This window comes from Myripristis murdjan, chromosome 12 (genome assembly GCF_902150065.1).
Source record: "Myripristis murdjan chromosome 12, fMyrMur1.1, whole genome shotgun sequence".
In the NCBI taxonomy this organism is placed as follows: Eukaryota; Metazoa; Chordata; class Actinopteri; order Holocentriformes; family Holocentridae; genus Myripristis; species Myripristis murdjan.
In genome coordinates, this window is record NC_043991.1 from 19,341,495 (window position 1) to 19,357,677 (window position 16,183).

Genomic DNA, 16,183 nt, shown 5'->3' on the forward strand with positions numbered 1-16,183 from the left:
GGGAACTCCTTCAAGACTGTTGGAAAACCATTTCAGGTGACTACCTCTTGAAGCTCATGGAGAGAATGCCAAGAGTGTGCAAAGCAGTAATCAGAGCAAAGGGTGGCTATTTTGAAGAAACTAGAATATAAAACATGTTGTCAGTTATTTCACCTTTTTTTGTTAAGTACATAACTCCACATGTGTTCATTCATAGTTTTGATTCCTTCAGTTAGAATCTACAATGTAAATAGTCATGAAAATAAAGAAAACGCATTGAATGAGAAGGTGTGTCCAAACTTTTGGCATGTACTGTATATTATTATTATTTTGCTTTGGTGAAAATGAGCTGACACTAGTTAAGAGGATTCACTTTTTTTTTTTTTCTGAAACCGTTTAGAAAAAAAAAATCCTGCTCATATATCCAGCCGACAGCACACAGCCTCAATGCTATTGGACGTCCTCTGAACTCTGATCATTTTACCACCATCAATTTCACATCAACTTATAATTATGTCTTCATTATAAATCTTGGGCCGTGTAACAGTGACAGCAATAGTCCAGTTTCTGGTAAATATTTGGAATCAAATATAGTGATCATTTTTGGCATTTGGCCACATATACATTAACAATTGCTTAACACTGCCCCCCCTGGACAAAAAACTGTACTGCACTTTTATCCTGTCTCATAGTCAGGAAAGGCTCTCTCTCTTTCTGTAGGCTTTGGTGACAATCAGCCAGGGGCGCCGTATATGGGGGAAAAGTTAGGACAATTCCAAGGGCCCTTGCCTGACAGGGGCCCCAAAAAATAGGTAAAAACTAATATAAAATTATTAAACCATCATCGAGTAAATAGCCTATTTTTTTTTTTTTTCATGGGGCCCAAAATTCCTGGCGGCGCCCCTGCAGTCAGCACACCTCAGAGCGACAGGTAAAGAAAAGAGGAATTACAGTCAGTTGGAATGTAAATGTTACAGACAAATTTAGACAAACCAGCTACATTTTAAAAAACATCCTGGAGGGCTTGCTCTGGTACTTGCTCTGTAAGAATCACAGGGTATGAATCCATAACAAAGCCTGATGATATATAATTCAGCTGCTGAGTCAGTGCTACGCTATGTCAATGTGATATTCTTAATCTTGCACATTAGAGGATTCTTCAATGGGAACATCACCAGAGGCCTCAGTATTCCTGCTTTTGTCCAGGATACGTTGAAAGTGTTGGGTGCTGCCACTGAAGTCTAATAACTTTAGAGCATGATGACAATATTCCTAGGAGATAAATAACATCCTTTCAGAGCAGATTATAGTGCATTTCACTGTGGACTTAGTGCTTTCACTCTGTGCACAAGTCTGTTATCATGCTTGGAGGCTGAACTTTAATCCTCCCAGATGAATCATTACCTCAGCCCTGTAAGCAGCAGCTGTTCCCTATAAGACCACATCATGATTATGAACCATGGATTTATTTCATTTTGACATCAGTGAGAACTGGGCTTTTGGGGTAGCTCTATAATAGTATTAATAATACAGTTTTCACTCCATTTACCATGTATGTTTTATTATACAGAAAATGCATTGAGAAGAGGCAGAGTACACACTTTACAAACAGAAAAACATGAGACAGATCCTACTAAAAAAAAACAAAAAACAAAAAAAAAACCTAATAAATAAACAAATAAATAAAATAAAACTTAAAAAAAGGTGGACTCAAACATGATTGAGAATATAGAGAAAAATCCAAGGCATGCTGATGTCAATTTATAAAAAGCTTTCATTAAACAATGGATATACAGTTGCACTTCAAAAGATATTCAGTGTGAGTCTAAATGAGTGAAGAACATCTGAGATCAATCCAACACTGTATATGATTAGATACTGTGTTTTACTTTTTCATGTGGAAATTAATCATGATTACTTGTAATGAACTTGTAAAATGACCACAAGAGTGTTTTTAAATGCCGTTTCAGATGCAACATCTGTAGTTTTCTGGAGTTTGGAACCACTGACAACAAGGCTCCATGAGATTAAAACAATTAGTATCAGTCTGTTCATGTGATTGTATGGATGTTCCAGTTATATCTGTCTCATAAATATTAAATCATCTCTGCTGACATCTACAGTATGGGTATTATGAGATTTACTGTGATATAATAGGCTGCCATGTGATCGCCCTCGTCAGATTCAAACTCACGGGACATCGTGTGGAGGCCCAAGCATTTAGTCACCATTAAGTGGCATTAATTTGTCTCTTCAATAAATTTAATCTTGGTTGGTGTACACAATATAGTTTTCATGCTCATTAAAACCATTCAGTGGCGACCGGTGTCCTGCAGACGGGGACACTGTCTTAGTGGAAACTTCAGCTTTTATCAGGATAGAGATACTTCACCATGGGATCACTCAGAATGAGCACTATTTTTTGCATTGCCATCTAAGGGGCTGAGCTGACTTAAATTGTGCCAGGACTCCAGGAGAACGCACCACAAACCATAACAGAGCCGCCACAGAGCCTCACCACGGTAAACAAGCACCTCTTCTGGCCCCAAACCAGACAGGCACTCAAGACCTTTTTCCACTTCTGAGTAAACCTCTGGCCGTGTCCCTGGAAACCACCTCACCCACAACAGGACATCTGCACATGTGATATGGTGGAATAAGGTCAAGCTCCAGTTTATTTAAAGCCTAATGTCACTGTTTAGAGTCTCAAAAGGCTCTAGATGACCCACAAGTTTGCAACAAAAAGGCAGCTCTTATGGTTATCACCTTCAGCCAGAGAGGAGCAGCCGAGCACTGAAAGCAGCTGCAGTGCTCAGGCACAGCACCTTGAGCCCCACCTCCCTCAGTGTGGGGCCCCCACTACCAAGCAGATTTATTTTATTTTATTTAGACAAAGCATCACTGATCTTATTTTAAAATTTTAATAATAATAATTTAATAATTGTTAATATGGTTTTCCTGTAATTTTCCTTTTTTTCAAATTTCTGGGTTGTTTTTTTGCCCTAATTTTTTGGTAAATTTGTTTTGTTTTAAATTTGCTTTCTTTTTTTTCCCCTTTTTTGTTACATAATGTGCGGGTAATGTGTGCGTTTGCTTATTTTTTCACCATGTTCTTCAAAAAATCAAGCAAATCCTCTCAGGTTTAAAGGGTTAACTCTTTGAAACAAGCAAAATGAGCACCTTAGCGAGAAAAAAAATGAAAATTAGCAAGGAATTAGTATTTAAAAAAATAAATACTACAATGAATAAAAAGGGGAAAAAATCTGAAAATTTGCAAAATATTACAAGAAACGTTACAAGAAAATTAACTGCAAATTAGAAATAAGCAAATTATACAAGAAAAATGATAGGGAAAGTAGCAAAACATTAGTAAGAAAGTACAAGAAGATTAAGAGAAAATTTGCCGCAAATTATATTAAAATTGCCATTAAAAAAAGGAAAAGAAGAGAGTTGAATTTTATTCAGAGAGTGAAATCAAAGCCTCGTGACTGTTCATCTTTTGGACCTACACTGATCTGCTCATGGTTAAACCCGAGTGTCCCAGGATGTCTGGGCCCCAACACTGTCCAGTAGGTGGGCCAGCAGTCGTCTCCTGGCCTCCAGCCTCCTTCCTCTCACCTGCTCCACATCCAGCAAGAGGCTCGTTCTGCCTCCTCCATCCTTCAAGATGCTTGTTTCTTGCTCCTTTCATCCAGACCCAGAGCTGACAGTAATCCCCATGATTTGGCTGGAAAACCTCTGCAGCCAATCTCCTCAGGGAACAACCATGCCTGCCACCCTTTGTCTTTGCACTCCTGAACCTGGGGCTTATACTTCAATAAAGTCACCTTCACTAATGTGCAGTTTGGCTGTGTTGTTTTTTCTTACCAGACTGTGACTGTGACGTAGAAGTACATATGACTTGTCTCTGCGTTTTGAATGAAAAACACAATCCACACATTTTGACAGACAATTTGAATTTAGTTTTGGTCTTAGCTTTTTGACCAAAACACATTTTAGATTGAGATTGAGACAGATTCAGTCACATTTTAGTCATTTGAATTCTAGGTCTTGTCAACAAAAACCTTTGTAGTTTTAGTGAAAGATTTAATCCAATTCTATAAAATCATTTCTCCCTGTAAATTTCTCAATAAATTGTTTAGCTAGTGTCCTTTATGCATAGAATGACTTACATTACGTTTTATAACTTCTTGTATTTTGTATGTAGCTTTATTTATTTATTTATTTTTAAGTGCACTTAATATCAAAAGTAAAGTCTGCCCATATATCTGTTCGTTTCCAAATTGATGTCAGGAGCTGTTTTATTTCATCTTGTTTTTATTTGTTGACGAAAATGCCATTACATTTCATCATAGCTTTTGTCAACTGAGGTTAATTTTTGCTCACTTTTTGTCTCTGTATGTAAGTGACTACTGCACACACGGCATCTTCACTTTTATTGTGGTGACATGCAACATCTTGTGATACATCTGCACATGTTTTAACACAGAACAGTATACAGTGCACACTCAGAGCCACTGGCAGTTCAGGAAGATGCAAGTGCTTAATAAGACAGATTTACATGTTGACGCACAATAACACCGTGGGTAAGAAAATGAGCGAGCGTTGTCATTAAGTAGTGAGGAAGGTGTTTGTAGCGTGGCCTTTCAGGAGCTGGTCACCGTGCACATGGGCTGGCTCTTCAGGGCGGCCTCTCTCATGGTGTGGTACACTTCCTCATTCTGCTTGAACAGCTTCAGCTCCATCTCGGTCTGCATACGCATGGACTGCAAACACAAGAGTTAGGGTTACACAAAGTGATGGTCACATATCAAATTTGTTTTCCATATGCTCCAACATCATATGAACCTAACTGACCAGGTTGACCTATAATGAAATGACCAAGAGTTTCAACCTAGTGACTGTTGAATATTTTGACTTAAATATTTTCTGGCGAAGCTGATTTTTTTTTTTTAGCACTCAGTGGGAGAGACTGCTTGTTTTCTGTCGACATAAAACATGAAATCCTCCATGAAGTACCTCCAGGTCTCTGGTGATGGGATGGTTGGGTCCGTGGGTGACCATGAGGATGGCGTAGGCCCTGCAGATCATGCCATGTCCTGCCTCGATCTGCCCCGCGTGCCACTGGGTCACGCCTGCCCGCATGGTGGCCATGCCGAGCTGGGCGTTGTTGGGGTGGTACAACTTCCTGTTCAGAGGGAGGGGAAATCAGTGAAGAGGTTTGCAGTGGAAACGTTTACTGTGCAGCAAAGGAAGCTAAAATCAGTGTTGTACTAAGGTTACACCTGCTGCTATATTAGGGTGATACTGGCCATTTATTTAATTTTAGATGTCAGTTTTGTCTACCTCTAATATGATGAGGTTGCTTCCCCGACCACAACTACAAAAGAAAGAAAGGAATATGCTTTCCTGCAGACACAACCTGAAGAGAGTATTTAGTTTCCTCAAAAAATCTGCTTGTATGTTTTACCACACTATGGATGTGAATGGAGAGACACAAATACAGTATTCTGCATTAGCAGCCCAGAGGAGCTCAAACTAATAAGGATATTTCATGTGGACTCATATCATGTCCAAGTAACTATGCAACCCAACACCACAAAAGTTCAGTTTTGCTGTAAAGGTACAAAGCTACTCTGGAGTTTCTTTAATATTTGTAATTTTTAGTATGAAAATTGATCAATGAGTTTGTATCCTGTTTTATCCTTTCATGACCAGACAACACCCTCTGTCGCTGCTCACCTGTATCCCTCCACCATCCTGCTGGTGTAGTCTGCCGCCTCGGAGAAGCAGTGCTGGAAGGAGAGCACCTCGCTGATGATGCTGAGCAGACGCAGCTTGTAGAGGTGGGTGTCAGCCAAGACATTCTCCTGTTTCTCCAAACACTCACGGCACAACTTCACCACCTGGAAGAGACCAGCACCGACAGAGGAAAGGGCAAGAGAGAGAAGAAAATGATGAAGAGCACCTAATAAGGCTGCCATTCAACGACAATTGTGAGTTCACTGAGATGGGGTTTTCACAGTGGAAATGTGGCACCAAGTTTGAATTTAATACACTGAAAATGTTAAAAAAAAAAAAAAAAAAAAAAAAAAAAAAAAAGGTGTGGGCTGTTGTACCTCATGGAAATCCCCCTCAGCACGTCTTTTCTCAACCTTCTCCAAACACTCCTTACTGAAGGCTGTCACCTCTTTAACCAGCTCAGCAGACGGCTGTAAAGAGAACGAGAAAGACAGAGGGAACAGCGATGTCATACTACATTCACACAACTGTCATCATTTTTATAGTTTAACTTTCTGCCCTTTTAGGAAACCTGTTCTCTATGTTTTGTGTGCTGCTTTCATCAGATATTAAACATGACATGGTGATAAATCATAAAGGCACATGGGCGTGGTTTGCTGCTGTCTGTGGTGGTGTCGTGTTTCCAGCGTCAAACTGGCTCTCAACTCGTGACCCCCCCTCCACTGCCCGGGCACAGAGTGGCAAATAAAGAGCTGAATTTCTCACAGAGTGTCCTGTGCCACGGTGTCCCAGGACGTGTCCGCCGGGATGATCTTTCATTGTTTGTCTTTTGAAGTATTCTGTCAGCTCTACACCTCACCCCAACCCAAACCATCACACCTAAATCCACCTGAGTTCAAAAACTTTTTTCTTTTTTTAATGCACTACTTTGGTCTATGAGTATGCTTTTGTTGCAAGTGTAGTTTTGTCTCAAAATAACAAAAAAAAAAAAAAAAGAGAGACTAAAAACAAACTTTAACCATAAAAAAACAACAAAAAGTTAAATAAATATATCTTTCAAAGAACAATACTAAGAAAAGAAATTCAATAAAATGTGGTTATTTTGATTTTATATAGATTGTAAAATTAAAATAACCAGGGTTAAAGGGTTGAAAAAAAGAGATCAGTTAATCACAAAAGCCTGTCCCTGCTCCTGGGTTTCACAGGGTTAATCTCTCTGTCAGCAGTGGTTTGGTTTGGTAAGGCCGTCCCTGTACAGGACGGTGGTGTTTGTGGGGCAGCAGTGATGCTCAGCAGCAGGCGGGTCACTTCTGGACTGATTGAACATTCGCCTGCAGAGCAGCTTCAAAACAGAAAAAAGATTCAGTGCCATTCACTGTCAAAGCTGGAGTAGGTGGAGCAGGTGGATGTGGCTCCAAATTCATTTTCCTGTTTGCAATGAAAGTGGATATAAGGCAAGGAAAAAATAGAAGTAGCTCAGCTTTGTGAAGTTTGAAACGTGAATGCTCAATATGAGAGTCCAGTGAGGAATAAATGTTCATGCAGCAAGGACACGGATCACAAAAGCAACAACATCCACTCTGGAGGAAACAGAAAAACCTTACACTTTGCACTAATGCTCACATCAGATATCTACATTTAGTTAGATAAATAATCATGTAAAAAATAATAATTTTTGCCATTATTTTAAAATTAAGTGTTCCTTACTTCCTTCCTTACTTCCATAATGAGCTCACCTAAACTGAGCTGCAGTGCCGTCTCTACATGTTTGGGGGCCCACAGAAAAAAATCATTTGGGGGCCCTTGAACTTCACCTGAAAGATTTTATTTCACACTTTGAACAAAATTCATTTGAGCTTTTTTTTTATTTTTCTTTTTTTTTATTTTCAATTTTGGAGAAAATTTTCATGTTTTTTTTTTTGTTTTTTTTTTGGAGCAATTGTATGGTATTTTTTCTTGTAAATAATATATTTTAAAGATATAGTTATAAATTATAAGCATCATTTTATGGATTTTAGTTATAAGAATTTTGGCATTTATATTTCTTTTTTTCTAATTTTAAGGTCATTTTCTTGTCATTTTTGATATTAGGTAATTGCTTTTATTAATTTCCTGTTAATTTTAGTTTGCTCTGTTGCCTACATACATACTGTAATTCATCCTGTGACCGAGGCCAGTGAGTTCAACAGAATTTGACTTCTTTGGCTTCTGTTCAGCTGAGAGCGGTCCAGCTGATGATATCATCTGTCACACAGCAGCCAGACAAACTTAGGTAACAGGACACACACACACACGCCCCGACTCCCCACCCCCAGCATATGGCCTAAGGTGCACTTGGTTCACACCCTGCCTTGAAATCTGTGACCTCCAGTTGTAAATTTTAAGCCAATCACCAAAATAGAAAAAACAACCAGCCCTGAGTGTCATGTCAGAAGGATTCCTGCCGGGCTGAAAGGGCAGACACTGCCGGGTGTAACTTTCTGTATACACACAGTGAACCTGGCTCACACCCCTGAGGACGTCTGTTCAACTCAAATCTAAAGTCAGTTTGGCCTCAGCTCGTGCGTCTTTGTGATATCTGTGTCCTCCTGTCCTGTAGATGAGAAACTGAGATTTCGTAGTGTCCTCACTTTGCTTCCCTCGCCCTCCTTGGCGGCCATCATCAGGTCATCCTTGGTGTGCTGGCTGCACGGCTGGCAGGTGCAGTCGAAGTGGTACTGCTGCTTCAGTGCCCGCTGGCGGTCGGCAGACAGATTGAGGAAGTCCACGTAGCCGATGGTCAGCTCCTCGCCCTCGGCGATCTTCTCCAGGGCACGGAGTTCAATCCTGCAGTGAGACGACAGCAGCGTCAGTGTTTAACCATGAACTGTTTCAGGTGCCATTTTCATCAGCATAGATATCCATCAATATCTCATTTGAGGCATTCCAATCAAAACCTCTTTTCCTCTTTTCCATTCCAACAGTCGGAAAAGCAACCGGAAAACATTTTTCAGATGCCTTTCAAATCTTTCAAATCATTTCACATGTTCAAAAATAGTCTGTCTTCCTATTATGAGATTAACTGGACATGTTTTAGGTGACACTATACCTATATACAGTATAAAATTCAACGCGTACCCTATATTATTTGCTGATTGTGGTCACTAATGTACTCTTCTGTCTGATGTGTGATCATTGTGTTGTGTTGATTTCTCTATGCTGAGTTGTTGCTTTGTTTTTGCCTTTTGTATTACTTTAAAAGTCTTTGTTTTGATTTATTTTGTTTTTGTCTTTGAATTTGGACTTGTATTGTATGTTAGGACCCCCTCAAAAACAAGATGGTTCATCTCAAGGGGTTTATCCTAATGAAAAAACTTATACCATCAACCTTGGACTGATTTCAAAACAGTTTGATCGTAGAAACACAGGAGACATTTCCTGACTAAAACAGCAGACAAAAAAAAAAAAAAAAAAAAAACATAACCCTTAGTCTCTGTGCATAATCTGTCATTAAAATATCCTCACACTGAGGTGAATGTCTCCACAGGGGCCGAGCTCGGTCATCCAGGATCAGTGCACCTGCTTTACTGGCACGTCCTGACTGCCTGCCTGCTGTTTCTGTGTGACTGTGTTTGACGTGCAGATCGGACAAACCACTGGGCCTCCGAGACACACACACACACACACTCACCACAGACATACCCTGACAGGGAGTCAGCACGGGGAGCAGTGACGGGACGGTCAGTAATAACTCAGTAACACGCCCCCTTGAGGCAGAGCAAGACACAGCCACCAATCTACCATCAGCAGACAGGCTCTCTTGGTGAAATATTACAGTTAAAAAGCCAAGAACTTGTGGTCGTGCTTTTCTTTTCTTTTTTAAAATTTTTATTCTATTCAACCCTTTAAAAAAAAATCATTTTATTTCTGTTTCTTTTCATTTTTGGGGGTAAATTTCTTGTGTTTTTATTTTTATTTACTTCACAATTTTTCAATTCAACAACCATGAATGAGAAAATCATCTTAGATGAACAGCTGGATTTTCTTTTGATTTTTTAAAATCAATTTACTTATATTTATTTGACTGCCATGCCTCTGTGATCCTGCCAGAATGACCTATGACCCACTTGAGGATAATAATATACTGTTGTGATATGGACTGACAGCAAAAAAAAAAACGTTTTTTCAGCTGATCTGAATTAAAATGATCTTAACTGATATCCTCATGCAGCATTGACATAAGTGTTAATGTCAGGAAATCGGACAGTAAAAAGGTGAGGGTTGTGTGGGGTGAAGTGCAGTGACACCCACCTCCTCTGAGAGTGCAGAACAGAGTTCAAAGCTGACTGGCTGCAGGATAAAAAGAAAGTCACATCATTTAGAAGTGTGCCAACATATTGATCAATACTGCCTGTTAAACATTAAATATCTGACATCAGCCAGTTGGTGTCATCCACCTCTGGCATAATGGATATTCAAACTGAGTGACCTTTCTATTTCCACACCCTTATTCAGTCTGAAGTTGACCTTTTCCACAGCGGCCATTCTGACATGAAATAGCAGGTAAACACAAGTGTTATACTAATGAGATTACAACTCTTTTTCATTTAAGTGCCACAGAGCCAGAATTCACAGCACCAGGACTCTGGATCTCTGTTCATTGGTTACTTTGTGCATGTGTGCGCATTTGTGATTTCACTTTGCCACAAAATGCTTGCAAACAACTGCCTCTGCCCTATATTGAACCGAACATCAGTTAATGTCCTCAGTAACACCTGTGTTTACTCTGTGAAAAAGGCCTATTGGCCCTGCTGATGTCTGTAGGCGGAGGGATTTGAATCTCACTCATCTATCACTGACATGTCCAGCAGCTTCAGCCAGTTTACAGCTCTATTGCAAGCCAGTCTAACACAACTGCCTGAAACAGAGCTAGGCAAATTCTAACAAACATCCAGCCACTGGTTTCCATTCAGTCCACCATGATATGAAAATGAACTTTCAGAGACTCTAAACTTTCTTCACACCAGTTTCCCATCACCATAATAAAGTTGTCCACATTAAGTTTTTCTAAAAGCAGCAGCACTGTTGTGTTTTGATCACTTGATGAAATGGTTCCTCCGCCAGGGAAAATAGTCCCCGGGGAAAAAACAATTATCCATTCTGTGGTTTATGAATGTTTATAACTTTGTTAGCCGCAGAAGCAGAACATTAGGTGGCTGTTTCAATTGAAAATTTAAACTTGAAAATGGAGGAAGTTTGATTGTATGGTAATGGGCCAGAATCAGTGTGTTGGAAGTAGTGCTGGGAGACTTACTTGCCGTGGTTGAGGATGACGGTGCAGTTTGGCCAGCAGTCGTGGTTGACCAGACACAGGTTGGGGAACAGACCGACACCCACAGCCTGCAGACCCCTCTGGTCGCTGAGAGTGAAGCCATTACAGCCGATCTGGTGGGGATAGAAGAGAAGGGCATGGGACAGAGGAAGAGATTAACGCTACCATCTGAAACGTTCACAATGCAGCTCTGCACACTGGTGGTCCCAAGAGGAGCCTCTTTGAATTTTGAGGATTTAACTACCTATAAAACCCTGTATGGTGATGATGGTAAAAATTCTTAAGAGGGTAACATGAAATAAAATAAAAAAAAAAAAGTATTTCACCCCTTGAAACATCATCAAATTAAAATAAATAAATAAATAATGAAAAAATCGGCAAGAAATGACCTGAAAATTGGCAATAAATTTGTAAAAATTTACAAAAAAATTACTGGGAAGTGACGAGAAAATTATTCATAATTAAGTTAATTATCAAATTAATTAGTAAACCATTGCTATAACATTTGCAAGAAGTAAAAATAGTAAAAATGGTTAAATAATAGGAAAAAAGAAAAAATAAAAATAAACAGCAGTAAGAAAGGAAGAAATCTAACAAACAGTTACCAGAAGAAACTCCGACTGTGAGTCTGATTCTGAGAAAAGATTCTGAGTGGAACTAATGCTGGATTAATGAATCAGTGAGTTGTATTGAAATGACAGAAATGACAGGTACGTACGATGCCAAAGATGTGTGAGACGTACTCCACAGAATGCTGCTTGCTTTTATGAGACCAGTACTTGAGGAAGTTGTGGACGTCCGTGTTGAGCTCCTTGAGGTCGTCCTGGGACATTTCGGCCACATGTTCCTGCAGCTGGTCCACCGAGGCCAGCTGGCCGTCCGTCACGACGCCTGTGTCCTTGTGCATGCGCCACAGCACACGAGCTGCCAGACTGGGAGATAAAAACAAGAGAGCAGACACTGTCTATGGAAAATCAGCCAGTGTCAAAACCCCTTATGATAGATTTAATCAGTGATTTTTGGTTGGTAGAGTGACTTATCTGGTAATTTCCTTGTAATGATACTTTCACAAAAACAATCAAAGGACCTCAATTGAAGTTTGTCTGCATTAATTTTCTCTCTATGCAGCTCCTCTCTCCACAGCCTCCTTCCTTACCGGATCTTTTCGCTGGGAGCCTTGCCGTACTTCTTGATGGCTGAACACTCCTGCTTGTGTTCGTCCCAGCATCCCGTCTGGCAGGTTCGGTTGCAGTAGTGGGCAAACTTACACTGGGCACAGCGGTGCAGGTTGGCCTGACGGCGGAAACAGCTGTGGCACACCTGAGTGTACAAGCTGGGAGGAAAATAGGCCAAACAGTCAAATGTTAATGCTGCAACAGGAAACATCTCCACAACCAGTACACAAACTTTGATACTTTTTGTAGATGTTTTAGGTGCAGATGACATTTTGGCAAATGAGTTTTGCCTCTTTTGCCCCCCACACTGACTGTTCACCTTCATAAAACCACTTGGACTACAAACAGAAATGAAAGCGTAAACCAGAACACTTCTGATACCAAAATCTTGTCTGTGGCCTACAGATTCTATATATGCATAAATAGAGTTTGGTTATAGATTTGAATATATGATAGAGCCAATATTTATGATAAAAATACCTTTATGCCTTTCATTCCTTAGCTTTAAAATAGGATCTACTGGTGTTTAGGGCATTTTGCTGAGATATGCAGCATCACTGCAGCCATGTCATGTTTTTGGGATCAGGAAGGCAACGGCATGGCAAGAGGAGAGAAAGAGACAAGGTCTCATGGGGCAGGCTCTTTCAAATGATTGGTGATGAATATGCTGAACATTATGACTTAAGCCAAACATTTTTCACATACAGAACAAATCAGAATGACAAAAACAGACACCCTACCTAGGGTTAGTTTGTTTTATTTTAAGTGTTGGGTTATTTTATCAGGAGAATCCTGGTATCAGGAGTCAGTAGGAGGAGAGACAGGTGGAGCTACTGGATCTCAGGTAGAGTCTTAAAATAGCACAGTGATGAATGCAGGATGAATTCAAAGCTACAGGTTGTGAGGTGGGAGTGTTGGGGGATATGTGATGAATAAATGGAAGTTCATGCTTTAGTTTTAAAACTGATTGTTTAGATATTTAGGACACTTTGCTCAGATAGGATATTAGGAAACAACTGTCCTGACTCTGTACTTCTTCAGAGAGAAGCGGGAGTGAGGGAGGAGGGGAAACCAGCTGGAGGAAAGACAAACGGGAACCAGATCTGACAACAGGCCGGGGAGGAAACCAGCGATGACAAACTGGCAAAGACTGAGCTGACAGCTGGACTTAAGTGAACTAAGGAGAGTATCTGAGGACAGGTGGGTGGACATGAGAGCGGGCAGGGAGCTGATTGGCTGGAAGAGGGATAGTGAGGCTGATACAGAGCAGGTGTGCAACATCTTGTATAGAAATCCCACCACAGTTCTGGCCAAGATACAACCGCATGGTTAAGGTTAGGGTCTGGGTTGGGTGAGGACCTCTGAGAAACACATGGGCATCCATGATGAGACCTTTCTCACAGCCATTTTCACATGAAATAGCAGGTAAACACAGGCGTTACTGATGACAATAATTAAAGCTCATGCAACATGCTGGGGAGAAAGGAATGGAAGTACAGAAACAGGTGAGCGACACACAGGAGGACAGATAATACCAAAACAGAGAACAGATATGTAGATACAGTATTTGTAAATAACATTATGATGGACATATAATAATGTAAGAACTAAGAGCATAACATGCGTGGACATATTTAAACATTAAACCCCTTAGGTACCCAAAATGTCTCTATCACACATTTCTCCAAATGCTTTGCCCTGTAAAAAGGAGGACTGAGGTCTCCAGAGTGTCCCGGACTACAGTCAGCTCAGCAGGCAGCACTGAAGAGTAAAGTCTTAGTGTCGTAACTTTACTATCATAACATGCAGTATTCCAAGATGATAAAAAAAAAGCACTGTGCAAAACACCCTGCAGTTTTCGGGAGCGATTTTCATTTACTTGTTTTAATATGTTTGCGCCTCCTGGCAGTTTTAATGTTTCCAGGTTACAAAAGCTCAGAGTCCATCACTGAATACACACCTCATCCCAGGCAGCAGCATGTGTCTCTGTGTGTGTAAACAGTTTATTCAGGAGTGTCTGCTCAGCCTGTCCCGAAGGAAAGTGAACAGGCTTGTGATGATTGTTGGCATGCTGAACAGCTCTGCACACACACACACACCCACTCACACACACACACACACTCGCAGCTCTTTTTTCTCTCTAGTTTTGGACAGCTCCTGTCTTACATTAGGCAGATCCTCCCCATGCATGACTGCTGTGTTGGATATCCTCACTGAGCCAAGGTAGCTACTAGCTCTTATATGGCTCTGACACCAAGCCACCAGATCTGTGACCAGCATTCCAGCGGCTACAGCAGCCAGGCTTCCCACAGAGCTCACACCCTGACAGAGCAACAACGTACAAAAAAAGACCAGAATACAGAGCCTCCTTTGCTGCAAAATGTCTAAACTGCTGTTGAATAGAGAGAAATTCAAGCATTTTAAAAGAAGACTTGCCTGGACAGCCACACGGATCAGCATCAGAGATTCAAGCAAAATATTTGTTAAAATAAATCTTAGATTAATATATTTAGCTCCATGCATCACAAATCTCTGCATCAGCTTAAAAAAACTTAATCAGCTGCTCTAGCCCCACTGCCCTGACACTGCAATTACAGTAAATACCCAGGATATTTTTTTTCTAATGTTATTAGTTATTGGATTGTCGCAATAATGCAAGTGTAGCATTTGGCATGCAGCATCAAACATACATCGACTGGACGTAGACAGGTAAAAATGCACTTCAGCTTACTGTATATAGCAAGAGATTTAATTTTTTCATGTTGTAGACCCCTGAATTGAATCTCAATAAGTCATTTTATATCAAGAGATTTTTTTAAAAACATGAAATAACATGAAAACTATATTTATAATGCCCGAAACTGTTATATTTAAAGGTGAGATCAGTGATGCTGGATCAGATTTCTTGTGTTTAAATGCCTTCACATGCATGTAAACTATTGCTCATTTTGCTGAGGACCCCCTGGAGGACCCTCAAAGGGGTCGCCTGGGGTCCCTGGGCCCCATTTTGAAAACCACCCGTATACAGGACAGCTGACACATCACTGGCATTGAATCAGCCTGATCTGTTAGGACCAGCTAAGTGTGAAATATATTTAATCACACACAGTTACCTGTCAAAGACCACAGCAGAGAAGCTGGGCTCAGCAAACACCACTTCTCCAGCGCTGAGCTCCTTGGTTGTCCTCAGCCCTCGACCTTTCTTCCCAGCATCGAACAGCTCAATGCTCTCCATGTTCCCCACGGTCATGGCACGGTCCAGCTGGAGCAGGGAGCAGAGAGGAGAAGGAGAAAGTGCACCAAGGAGAGAGGGAGAGAGGGATAAGGAGCCAAAAGCTGCAGCAACTGGAGAGTTATCATTAAATTCTCACAGACATTCAGCAGCACCTGCCCCTCTCCCCTTGCCCCGAGCCACCTCGGCCCAAAATAGCCTCTCCCTCTAGGGGTTGTACCACCTATCAGGAGCGGAGGGGGTTAAGAGGGCTGGAGGAGGTGAGAAGGAGGAGGCGGAGGTTGCCTAGGAGCACCATGGTGGGTGTCCTCCCCTTGTTTGGGTTGGTTCAGGCCTCTGGGGGTATTTTGGTCTGGGCAGCTGTGGCTGTCTGTCAGTGGGCTCCGACATGCGGGTGACAGGAAACAGACCCGCCGAAACTGCTTCCCATGCAGACACACACAAACTCACCATCAGACTCGCGTTTTTTTTCATTGTGCATGGGAAATGGTCACTACCTCCTTCTATAGGCCACCCAGTTAGCCACGAGCTTTCATTTTGAAAGGTGTTTTTATATTTATTTATTAATTTATGAACTTTTTTTCATTAGATTTATGATTATTTGTCTTAATTAACTTTTTTTTTTTAATTCTGGGGTATTTGCAATGTAATTGCAATGTATAATAATTACAAATACAGTTTACTTGTGACTGCTATATTCATTTTCTGCAAATTCCTGTTTTTTCTCTTGCTTTTTCATGCTTT

At 40.8% G+C, this 16,183-nt stretch overlaps 1 protein-coding gene across 1 annotated transcript; it reads right to left on the bottom strand.

Annotated features, from left to right (window-relative positions):
• Window positions 1-4,408: 4,408 nt before the first annotated feature.
• smyd1a (SET and MYND domain containing 1a) lies at window positions 4,409-15,531 on the bottom strand. The gene is made up of 10 exons (XM_030065438.1): window positions 15,321-15,531; window positions 12,189-12,365; window positions 11,751-11,964; window positions 11,015-11,145; window positions 10,012-10,050; window positions 8,352-8,547; window positions 6,099-6,191; window positions 5,722-5,885; window positions 4,999-5,167; window positions 4,409-4,745 (listed from the first exon to the last, which is right to left on the bottom strand). The coding sequence occupies exons 1-10, from the start codon at window positions 15,455-15,457 to the stop codon at window positions 4,626-4,628; spliced, it is 1,440 nt and encodes a 479-aa protein (XP_029921298.1). The 5' UTR covers window positions 15,458-15,531; the 3' UTR covers window positions 4,409-4,625.
• Between the last annotated feature and the right edge of the window lie 652 nt (window positions 15,532-16,183).

Bases quoted from the DNA above. Each gene is read 5' to 3' on its own strand.
- smyd1a (XM_030065438.1), bottom strand. From the start codon at position 15,457: ATGACCGTGGGGAACATGGAGAGCATTGAGCTGTTCGATGCTGGGAAG. The intron at 10,051-11,014 runs GTAAGTCTCCCA...TTTATCCTGCAG, and splicing joins GTCATCCTCAACCACGGCAA to CCAGTCAGCTTTGAACTCTG. The intron at 4,746-4,998 runs GTACTTCATGGA...TTGTGTTTGCAG, and splicing joins CCATCACCAGAGACCTGGAG to TCCATGCGTATGCAGACCGA.